This window comes from Thunnus maccoyii, chromosome 15 (genome assembly GCF_910596095.1).
Source record: "Thunnus maccoyii chromosome 15, fThuMac1.1, whole genome shotgun sequence".
Classification (NCBI taxonomy): domain Eukaryota; kingdom Metazoa; phylum Chordata; class Actinopteri; order Scombriformes; family Scombridae; genus Thunnus; species Thunnus maccoyii.
In genome coordinates this window covers 1,461,277-1,473,021 of record NC_056547.1, presented here as the reverse complement: position 1 = coordinate 1,473,021, position 11,745 = coordinate 1,461,277, and the positions used below count along the sequence as shown (strand labels likewise).

The window sequence follows — 11,745 nt, the reverse complement described above, 5'->3', positions numbered from 1 at the left end:
TCACAGAGTGAAAATTAAATGAAATAGCTATTAACATTTTAAGAAATTATGGATTCTGGTTTTCTGTAAGAAGAATCAGAAGGAAAGGAGATGGTGATGACTGTGTGTTTGGAGGAAATGATTAGTCCTGGAGTCTGGGGTGCTCTGATAATAGTTACTATGTCTATTACAATAACAGAGGAACATCCATCTTCCTCCTCCTCTGTCTCTAACAGAGTAGCAGTATATGTGGACTGTCCTGCTGGCACTCTGTCCTTCTACAGTCTCTTTTGACACACTGATCCACCCCCACACCTTCAACACCACATTCACTCAGCCTCTGTATCCTGGGTCTACAGAGTCTCCTCTGACACACTGATCCACCTCCACACCTTTAACACTACATTCACTCAGCCTCTTTATCCTGGGTTTGGTTTTGGGTTTGGGTTGAGGTCCAAGCCTGGGTCCTCAGTGTCTCTGTGTCCTCTGTAGGGTCTCTGCTATGTAGACTTCATATCACACACTCTGCACTGTGAAGCAGATCAATCTCTGGCTCAATTAAAAAAGGATTCATTTGTGTCATTTTTATTTAAATTCTGTATGTTTCTGTTTTGTCTCAGTTCACTCTGTTGTTACTGTCAGTATCCAATGCACAGCATCCAGCCATGTTTTAATACACTCAAATGTCCCCGTCCAGAATAAAACCAGTGACTGATGTTCTTTTTCTCTGTGCAGTTTGTTTTCAAAGTTTCTCTGTGCTCACCTTAAATCTCAGTTTAACACCTGGACATACCTGCAGGATTTATGACACAACTAGTTTGGAACCAATCGTGGTCCAGTATGCAACTGACACAAATGTGATGTGGAAACTTGAAGCCTCCAGTGCACAAACACTGAGAATGGACTTTACAGGGAAGGAAGAGACATCTTAGTGTTTATGCTTAATGGAGAAGGAGACCTCTTCCACTTTATTGGTGAGAAATAATTGGTGTGGTGTTGCCCATGCTGTGTACCAATTTGCCTCATGATGAGCGGCCCATTTAAGAACAGCTGCTGGGGCAGACTTCCTGTTCAGTAATTCTCTTATAGTCTTACTATTAAACCTCTTAATATTAATGCCATTCATCTCAATGTGCTTACTGAGACTAACTTGTCTACGTTATTCAAGAGTGTTGAACCTACATGAATACATAAAATGTATTATTTCAAACAGGAAATGGTAGTATATTTTTAAACAGTTTAACTAAATATTATTAATGTATTAAGCATATAAGTAACATTAATAATGCTACATTTATTGTTATATTTTTGATGTATATTGGATTTATTATGAAAACTTGCTGTACATCTATAAAGATATATTAATAAGGGAACTCCCCATGCACAGCCAGTATTAAAGTCACAGATTAGTAAATTAGTAAAGTCACAGTAAAGTCATCTCAGTGTGCAGTGCTTCATTTTGATTTTCACCAAAGATACATTTATATTAAGTATAGTATTGGTGTTTCAGGGATATATTAAGCCAGAGATCAACAATTAGGTTCAACCATGGGCCAGTTTTTTCAGGATTTTTCATTGCGGGGCCGTTAACTGGTGCAGTGGAAAGGCAGGCCTTTATGTTTTTGTTTGTTTCTTTTAATTAATTTAAAATAGATTTATGACACTGTTAAGGATTGTATCTGAGAGGGAAAATGTCACCATCACACATTTCTCTACAACTGCCAAACATCTGTGTGAGGAACAAATCTGTTCTGGTTGCACAGGCTAAAGTTGTGGAACTCACACATGAAACTTTCATTTTTGGTCAGTTTATTAGAATTAGACCTAGTTTTAATGCCTCACCTCACAGGATTAGATATAACTAGGCTATATTGCAATAATTGGAATTTACAGGAGACTTGTATTTATTTGTTATCTGCAGTAGATTTGTTTAGTTTCGATGTAAACAATGAAAGTCAAAACTTTTAACAGGGTGCAAAATATGTTTGCTGTGGGGCCAGATTTGTCCCATGAGCTGCTACTAAGAATTATTTAAGGGTTGGTGTTATTGTTTCACGGAGCTCTGTTAAGCTGCTGGATGTCCATCCAGGCTCAAACACTGAACCAAACAGAAAATGTACCATAAAACCAAAACTAGCAGCTAAAAAAGGCAGAAAATCAGTGAATCAGAAGAGTTAAACAATGTTTGATAGAGTTTTAATAAATCCTTTCATTATAGCTCATCTTCAGTCAAACTGACAGTTTATAAGGCTCAGAACAGATTTCTGTATCAGCAACATGTACAAAGAGTCTCTGCTCAACTTCAAATACATAAATAAATAAATAAATAAATACTAAAAGGTTGTGCTTGAACAACACAAAATATAAATCACAGAGATGACGAAATAAATAAATAAGTCACATTATTTTGTGCATGAAATAAATATAAATAAAACCAGTTTCCATGGCAGAAATAAACATTTCTACTTAATAAACAACAATTTCAGATTATAAAATGACGTTATTTTGTCTGTTACTCTGAAATGTTCCCTGCAGTGTTTGAGAAACACAAATGAACAAAAACACTGAAAAAAGTTCAAATTACAGTAATAGATTTCTCTCCTGTTATTTGGGGGCTTTGGGGAATAATCATGCTCTCGGTTTTGGAACTACAGTTCCCATAATGCGTTGGGGGATGTAAACAGGAAGTATAGCTGTGAGCTACAACTTGAGCCCAGTTTTTAATCTATATTTTACTTGTCAAATCATTTTGATGCTGAAGAAAACTTAAAAATGTGTTGATTCTCAGGTTCTGCAGCCTCCTTTTTCTCTGATTTCTAAGTGGATTTATGGAGGTTTATTGGTGATGGACATCAGAGATAATGATATCCTCAGGAAGTGTAAGTCACACTGAGTGATATCAATATGTGTCTCATGTCTCTGTGTTCAGATCTGACTGAGTTATGACTCAAAGGAGTTGGAGGCGTCTAACAGTTTGAACTAAATCAGATTTGAAACTATGTGAAATAAAAAGCTTCAAATGTCACATGAAGCGGATTAAATGCATTGTATACAGAATGCCTTTGACCAAACAAAACAAACAAAATCTTCAGATGACGGTCACATGACAGCAGGCGGGCTGGTGACACGCTGTGTGACATCATGACATATAGAGAAAGCTGATTAGACTCAGTTTATCAGAGTTTGTCCTGCAGCTGTCTACACATCCCTTCCTGTCTGTGACTCAGGTTGTCATGGAGACCAGCTGGCGTCCCTGTAGTTATCTCTGATTGGTGGATGAGATGTGTCAGAGTTCGTCCTTCGAGCCGCCAAGCAACAGACTGTGTCCCACCTCCCGCTTCAGAAACCGAAGGAAGTCTTTGAGCTCCCGACCACCCTGCAACACATCATGTGACTATTAGACATGTGACCACAAAGGGTCAGAGGTCACACACTGAAGTTAACTACTAGTCCCTGAGAGCATTGATGTACAGCTACTCAAGGGCCCCTTATTGACATTTTCTAAAATCGCATGTCAAGAGATTCATCTGGCAAACACGCATCATCTTTTCTTTAATACTCAGCTGCTGTGTGTGTTACCTTGTATCGTATCGGCTCGCTCTTTTTACCCACTGGAGCAAAGTAGATGGTCGGATACCTGAAGAGAGACAGAAAGGTGAAACAGCAACTAAACTCTGGTCAGCATGTGTCCTGCTCTGCTGTCTCTTTCTCTCACCCTTGGACATCGTAGCCAGTCGGGATATCGTTATCAACAGCGTTCATCTTAGCGATGACGATGTTTGGATCCGTGTACAGCTGAGATACAGACAGACAGACAGGTCAGTATATCAGCAGCAGTTACTAAGTTGTCACCAAATGAAATTTAAGACTTTTTAAAACATTCTCAAACATGAGCAGGTGAACTGTGGAGTTCTTTCTTCTATAGTGATTCTATCTGCTGTTTCAAATTCTACAGACACACCAGAGCCATTATTGTGATACTAATAATCATTATTATTATGAAGATGCGGATAATTGATAATAACAATAGTAGTAATAATAATAATATTGACGATGATGAAGATGAGGTGTACCGTGTCAGCCAGCTCTCTGTAGACCGGCTCCAGTTTCTTGCAATGAGGACAGGACGGAGAGTAAAACTGGATCAGGACGTCTTTATCTGGATCGTTGACAATGTCATCGAACGACTCAGCCACCACCACCTGCAGCGCACATACACACACACACACACACACACAACAACTCTAACCTTCTCTACCACACTTCACCTATAAAAGGCAGAAAATGCCCCAAAAATACTTTAAAGAGCAAAAGGCGAGGAACTGTGATTCAGTCTCACCTTCACAGCTGCTGTGTTCCTCTCAGGTACAGGCTCTGATTTGATGAAACGCTTCAGTCTACCTGCAAAGTAATCGTCCAGAAACCTCTGCAAGGACTGACCGTCCCTCCTGTAACACAGACAGAAGCAGCAGAGGTGAGGTGAGAGGATCTGAATGTCTGCCTGATCAATGTCTGTCTGGAAACAGGACGAATTGCAAGAATGAGCAGAATTACTAAAAATGTTAACTAGCCGCCCAGTGCTGGATGTTGCATGACACAAATTAAATCATGAAAACATGAGAATGTGACACCAATTTTTGCAGACTTTTCTCCTCCAGAAATGAAATTGGGGGAGAACTGATAATACCTATGCTGGCATCCTGCTTTCGGTATATTTTCCAGGTAAGTTTGTGCAGAAAGAGGAACTCTACAGGAGAATTTTTAATGTTTTGTTGGAAGAAACTGTTGTTTGGTTTTGCATAACTGGTTGTGATCGACAGGAAACGGCGGGAAGATCAGATAACTGCTTTTGTTTTCTGTTTGATGAACGAGACTCACAGGTCTCTGGAGCATCGTCTGTTTGACATTTGGCGGGAAATTCTCGTTCAGATACCACAGGTGTATGGGAGGGAAGATGGTGCTCTTAACATATCCTGGTTGAGCTCAACTCTCATTAGCTCCTCTTTTTCATAGAGGAAGACTGGTGTCTGATTTTAGCCTGGTTTGGCTAAGATATGTACATGAACGAATCCCATGGTGTATTAGCCTGGTTGGCTAATACAGATAACCTGGGTGCTGGCTTGGCTTAGCTCATCTGCCTCACACGGCAGAGATTTGCATCTCCATTACAGCAGGGATGCTTGCTTGAAGGTGTGTTTTTATCTGATGATGCCTTAGTGTTGATGATGTTTTGAAGTAGTTTCCTCTTTTGTGTGGTTTTCAATTGCACTGTGCAACAGCTGTTGGTAGCCAGCTACTTGTCATCATGAATTTTCAGACTGCTGTTACAATTTTGCTTGGCATCTAACACTTACAGCTTGAAAAGCGGAGACGGGATGACGAAATGGACCTAGAGGAGGGAGCTACCATTTGACTTTTGAAGAGAATGGCAATAGATATTGTCAGGGACTGATGATGAAGCCCATCTAACGTCACTGCAACCTGCTTGGAGGCAGGTTGGGTGAGCTTTGATCCGACTTCAGAGATGGTCCATCTTGGGAGCGACTCCATGCATTTAAAATGGTGATGGAAATGCAAATCAACACAGCATAGTTTGACTCAGCACGGCAGTGCCAACTGACATGGGCCAATAGTGTATTAGTTTAGCCTGGTTTGGCTTAGTTTAGTTCAGATACGTACGTGAACTCCTCTCTCATGTTAGCCTATATTATGTTAGCCTGGTTTGGCCTGGTTCAGCCTGGTTCAGCTCAGATAAGTATGTGAACTCCTCTCTCATGTTATATTATGTTAGCCTGGATTGGCCTGGTTTAGCCTGGTTGAGCTCAGATAAGTACGTGAACTCCTCTCTCATGTTATATTATGTTAGCCTGGTTTGGCCTGGTTCAGCCTGGTTCAGCTCAGATACGTACGTGAACTCCTCTCTCATGGTGTACTTGTGGCCTAGGCGGGTCCGGATGGTGATGAACGGTAGTTCTCCTCCATCTGATGTCCCCAAACCGAAGTCATCCTCCAGCTCAGACAGGAAGTCCTTCTTATTGGCTACTGAGAAGGTTAGGCCCCGCCCACTGTATTTAGACGCCACCTTCATCACCCTGGCAACAAGACACAAGGGCAGGGCTTAACAACACCTGTCCTAAGGTAACAGGTGGGATTATAAGTGAAAAGTGTGTTGCCTCTTCTTCCAGTAATTGGACCCTGTGTTAACCTGTGTGTATGTTACCTGTGTGTTAACCTGTGTGTGTGTTACCTGTGTGTTAACCAGTATGTATGTTACCTATGTGTTGACCTGTGTGTATGTTACCTGTGTGTTAACCTGTGTGTATGTTACCTGTGTGTTAACCTGTGTGTGTGTTACCTGTGTGTTAACCAGTATGTATGTTACCTATGTGTTGACCTGTGTGTATGTTACCTGTGTGTTAACCTGTGTGTATGTTACCTGTGTGTTAACCTGTGTGTGTGTTACCTGTGTGTTAACCAGTATGTATGTTACCTATGTGTTGACCTGTGTGTATGTTACCTGTGTGTATGTTACCTGTGTGTTAACCAGTATGTATGTTACCTATGTGTTGACCTGTGTGTATGTTACCTGTGTGTTACCTATGTGTTAACCTGTGTGTATGTTACCTGTGTGTTGACCTGTGTGTATGTTACCTGTGTGTTACCTGTGTGTTACCTGTGTGTTGACCTGTGTGTATGTTACCTGTGTGTATGTTACCTGTTCCTCCAGTAGTTGGACCCTTGAATGTTGTGATGGTAGTCAAGGTCGTAGAACGCTGTCAGCAGGTCACGAACTCTCAGACGATCTCTGTTCTCCAGAGTCAAGTGAGGACACAGACCGTAACTACAGGTAGACAGGTAGAGACACAGACAGGTAGACAGAGACAGGTAGAGTCAGACTGAGGCTGCAGTTCCCTTGATGTCCACCAGGTGCTGCTCTATACAGGCTCTTTTCTGGTGTCTGGAGAGATTTCAGCTCTCAGTTTGCTTCTTGTCAGATCTCTCAAATGTATTTAAATCTCTGAATCAGATGATCTGACATCACACCCACTCTTCACTGTGATTGGTCAGGTGAGTACAGGTGTGACAGTGGGCGGGGTTTGAACTTCTGTCTTTTTTCTTTCTTCACACAAACTATTTGTGTCACTTTTCATGAGAACAACAGAGAAACATCATGACTGACCTCAGGAGAGACTGTCTGAAGATTCATACAATACGAGGCTGACAGACACACGATGTATGACCCGGTTCATGTGAAGCAGACTGAGAGCTGAGATACTGTGAACACACACACACACACACACACACACACACACACACACACACACACACACACACACAGAGCATCAGTCTTACATGTGATCTCTGATGAAGCGTCTCAGAGATCCGATGGTCAGATAATCTTTGAAGACAACAACGCTGTCCTCAAACTTGTTGGCCAGTCTGGGAGGTCTGAACAACAACACGCACCTGAGAACACACACACACACACACACACACACACACACACACACACACACACACACAAAAACACAAACAGATTTCGATTTAGTTCTTTAAAAGTTACTTGTACACTTTTTATCACAGTGATGTAAAGTTCATCTATAGTGTAACATCTCACTCAATATGAGCTCAAGTGTTTTTCTGTAGATAAACTGAAGTTGACTCTTTTCTGTCTAGTTAGTTTAGAATTGAAATCCTGGAGAAACAAACTCAGCAGGCGTCAACTGACTGCTTCCCGTCATAATCTGCAGTCACCTAAAAACATCAACACGTCTACGTCTCTGTAACTTCACAAACCGTCTCAGTAATCGTTCTGTATAGTACTGTGTCTCATTTCTGTTTTATTAATGTGTAACTTTGCTTGTGATTTCATTAACTGTAAACAAAGCTGTTGCTGTAAAAGAGCACATGCGCTCAGCCAACCTACCAGCTATAACTACAGGTTGGTTAATAAATAAATAAAGACAGTTTGATCAGTTTGATCAGCCTGATCGTGTCCACAGCACCTGTACAGACCTGCAGACTGATTCATACAAAATACTCAAATTAATCTCACAATACTGGTCAGAGAAATAACGCTTTTACAAACTACCTCTGTATATGTGTGTGTGTGTGTGTAAACTCACTCTGAGTTAACTCCGTGCTGCTCTCCCAGCTTCAGATCAGTAGTGTGTGCGAATCTGAACTGTTCTCTCAGCAAACCTGCAGCTTTCAGAAACTCTGACAGACGAGAGCTGTCTGCACCTGAGAACACACCTGAGACACACACACACACACACACATACACACACACATACAGGAGTCACATCATGCCAGGTGACATAATGTAGAGTGACATCAGGTCACATCACATAACAAAGTATTAAAAACGCAGTGCAAAGTCACATCCCGTAACATGAACTAAAATCATGTATCGTGATAAGTCCCACAATGTAACGTAACACAGTATTAGAGCTGCAACAAGTAATGATAATAGATGTGATAATCAATTAATTCTATGGAGCCATTTTGAAAAAAAAGTCCAAATTCTCTGATTTCAGCTTTTTAAATGTGAATATTTTCTGGTTTCTTTAGTCTCTATGACAGTAAACTGAATATCTTTGAGTTGTGGACAAATCAAGACATTTGAGGACACTTTACAGTGTAAATAAACTCAGTGCTCTCTGGTGGACAAACTCTTCTAAACATGACATTTGACATTACTGCAGATTCTTGTTACTGATCAGATATATTTCAACTAATTTATCTGTCTAGTTCTAACGTATATAAACATTAATCTAATGTAACGTAGTGTAACATCATGTTAAATGTTGTGACAGAACATAACGTGAGAAGAATAATGTCACATAAATAAATGTACCAACTATGCTGGCATCATAGTGTTGGATGAAGGTCTGTAGGTCTTCATCAGTTTTCAGGTGAACTGAATCTGGACCAGTCTGCTTCTTCATGTGGTGATAGATCCCATCTAACACACATATACACACACACACACACACACACACACACACACACACACACACACACAGATTTAAATATAAAACCTTTGACTTTATTCTTTTGTTTGTTTGTTTTTTGTTTGTTTTTTTTTACCTGCGGAGCGAGGGCCGTCGTAGGGGGCAGAGTCTCTTCCATTCCTGAAGATCTTCAGAGTCGGATAACCAGACACCCCGAAACGAGCACACGTCTCTGAGTGAGCTGTACAGTCCACCTGAGACACACAGGTGAGACACACAGGTGAGACACACAGGTGTGTTTGCAGGTGAAGCAGCTCAACACTTTCAGACCTTTACCATGTGAACACACTTAGTTCAAAGACTTCTATAAAAGAAAGTAAAGCTGATGACAGTGATGTCTACAGAGAATAAATGTCATAAACACTCATTAAAAACGAATAATGAGTTAACAAATAATTATAAATAAACACAATTAGACTTAAATGAAATGTATAATAATAATAATAATAATAATAATAATAATAATAATAATAATAATAATAATAATAATATGATGTTACCTTTGCTAACTGGACGCTTCCCTTCAGTCTGGTTGCTGCTTTCTCGAACTCTGGAGCTAATTTCTTACAGTGACCACACCTGAGAGGTGAGGAAGAGGAGGATGAGGAGGAAGGTGAGGATGAGCAGGATGAGGAGGAAGGTGAGGAAGAGGAGGATGAGGAGGTAAGGGAGGATGAGGAGGATGTAAGGAGTTGGTAAAGAGGGAAATGAAGATTTAATAGACAGAATTATAAAGAGACAAGGATGAAAAGAGGAGAAGGATGAGGAAGAAATGATGGAGGGAGAAGAAGGAGGACATGTTTAAACAGGTTATCTTTCCGCCATTAGCTGCTTCACAACAAAAACATATTAAAAAGCTATGCTAAGCTAACGCTAACGTCTCCGCTCCGTTACCATGGAGCGTAGAATTTCACCAGCATGGTCTCGTGCTCCGTTGCCAGGTAGTCGAAGTCCGCGTCCCCGAGCTCGAGCACGTCTTTGCGCAAGGACACCGCGGCGGGAAAAACAGACAACAGCGCCAACGTGACGGCAGGAAAGAGGCGGACAGCGGCCGCCATGATGGAGAGAAGATGAACAATTTTAGACCTAAAAATAAGAAATATAAAGCGGAGCAGCAGCGCAAAGACCCCTCACTCCGCTCAGGTTAAGCGCACGCGCATATACACACGTTTCCAGGCATAACCTCCACAATAAAAGCTTCACGCGTAACAAATGTTCAGTATAAAATGATCAAACTGTCAAAACACATATAGATTATTAAAAAATCTAATATTCTTGGCATTTAGCCCCTCACACACACCTGACACACCATATAACCATCTGCTGATACCTTCTGCTTTTATTCTGAAGGCTAGATAGCTCTATTTCCTGTACTTTCCAGTCTAACTGCAGATAACTTGACGTCACAGCTGTCAACTGAAAGGTGGGACATAAAGAGAAAATACCGGAAAGCGGCACTCTGATTGGTCCAGAGCGGTTAGAGGCGATGTGATGTAACCATCTCATTGGTCCAATGAACTGTCAATCACGCAGCCTGAATATAATGCATTTTATTAGCTGTTAGTTTGATTTATAAGCTATATTATTAGTTTAAACTCAAACTATTTTTCAATATCGAGCTGGATTTTAAACCTGATTTAAAAAAACTAAAATAAACACGTTTAGTGAAAATAATAATAAATACATTTAGTGTGAAAACCGAGTGAAAATGTTTAATCTGTACACTTTGTGAAGCTGTCAATGAGAACATTTTACCTTTGGCTGCAGATTTTTATTCACTCTTTCTCATTTTAGGAGCTTAATTTCAAGATTGTGGTGCAGTAATATTTGGTACAGGAATGTCTGTTTAGGTGGGATTAAATTGTGGGATTGAATATAAAGAATATTGTCTTAATCTGATGCTGGTTTGATAACACTGCTTTTGTAGTTGAAGCTCTTTCAAAATGTGTTTGTGAGGTGCTTCAACACACCTGTTGAACAAATTAAATCATTCCTTAGTTGTTTTGTCCATGTGATATCTTTATATTACATATGTTTTATTTATTTGATAGAAAGGTAACTGTGTGCACATCCTGTCCTATATCCAGGTGCAGGACAACAGATTGAAGGAAAGAAAGTCAGTGTTTGCATGCTGGATGAAAATTTATTTGACTGAAAAGACAATGGAGATTATTTTAATAGTGTTTTCATTAGGTGGGATGTGTTTGGGTTGAAACGATATCGTTTTAATCATCTTTTTTTTTCTTGATTCCTTGATATTCACACAAATCTATTTATAGTAGATATAGAATAAAATGTATAAAAAAGAACCCCAAAAATAGGCAGGGTGTTCTGTCTTAATTTATGTTTTGTCTGTTTTTATTATTTCAATCTTTTTCTCTTTTGGGGGAAACAATAAGAGCAAACTGGAACCTTAATTTGTAAATAACAATAACTGACTGACAAAGGTGGTATTTAGTTTAAAGTTTGTCAAAAGAAGAAAAAAAATGACATAAAAATCATCTATAAAACACAATCCATGTTCACCTCTGGAGAAAAAAGCTCCATCAGTCTGAGATTAAAGTAAAGATTTTACAGAACAGTCTGTGTGGAAACTTCTGCTAAATCAGACACTTTATCTGATAAAACAAACATCTGACAGTCAGTTTGGGAATATGCTTTCTAGCTTTATTGTGTTTTATCCTTGATAACTTTGTAAGAATGTGTATGAGAAGCTAGCCTCTGCATGTTTTCTTTTCAAAGTATTGAA

General features: G+C 39.8%; 1 protein-coding gene across 1 annotated transcript; it reads right to left on the bottom strand.

Moving 5' to 3' along the window:
- Positions 1 to 2,367: 2,367 nt before the first annotated feature.
- pdia8 (protein disulfide isomerase family A, member 8) lies at positions 2,368 to 10,271 on the bottom strand. The gene is made up of 13 exons (XM_042435851.1): positions 9,891 to 10,271; positions 9,497 to 9,575; positions 9,073 to 9,190; positions 8,840 to 8,947; positions 8,106 to 8,235; positions 7,333 to 7,446; positions 6,695 to 6,820; positions 5,889 to 6,071; positions 4,319 to 4,427; positions 4,053 to 4,181; positions 3,695 to 3,774; positions 3,559 to 3,616; positions 2,368 to 3,355 (listed from the first exon to the last, which is right to left on the bottom strand). The coding sequence occupies exons 1-13, from the start codon at positions 10,052 to 10,054 to the stop codon at positions 3,266 to 3,268; spliced, it is 1,488 nt and encodes a 495-aa protein (XP_042291785.1). The 5' UTR covers positions 10,055 to 10,271; the 3' UTR covers positions 2,368 to 3,265.
- Positions 10,272 to 11,745: the final 1,474 nt, after the last annotated feature.

Bases quoted from the DNA above. Each gene is read 5' to 3' on its own strand.
- pdia8 (XM_042435851.1), bottom strand. From the start codon at position 10,054: ATGGCGGCCGCTGTCCGCCTCTTTCCTGCCGTCACGTTGGCGCTGTTG. The intron at 9,576-9,890 runs GTAACGGAGCGG...CTCACCTCTCAG, and splicing joins GTGAAATTCTACGCTCCATG to GTGTGGTCACTGTAAGAAAT. The intron at 9,191-9,496 runs GTAACATCATAT...TGTGTGTCTCAG, and splicing joins GAAGCGTCCAGTTAGCAAAG to GTGGACTGTACAGCTCACTC.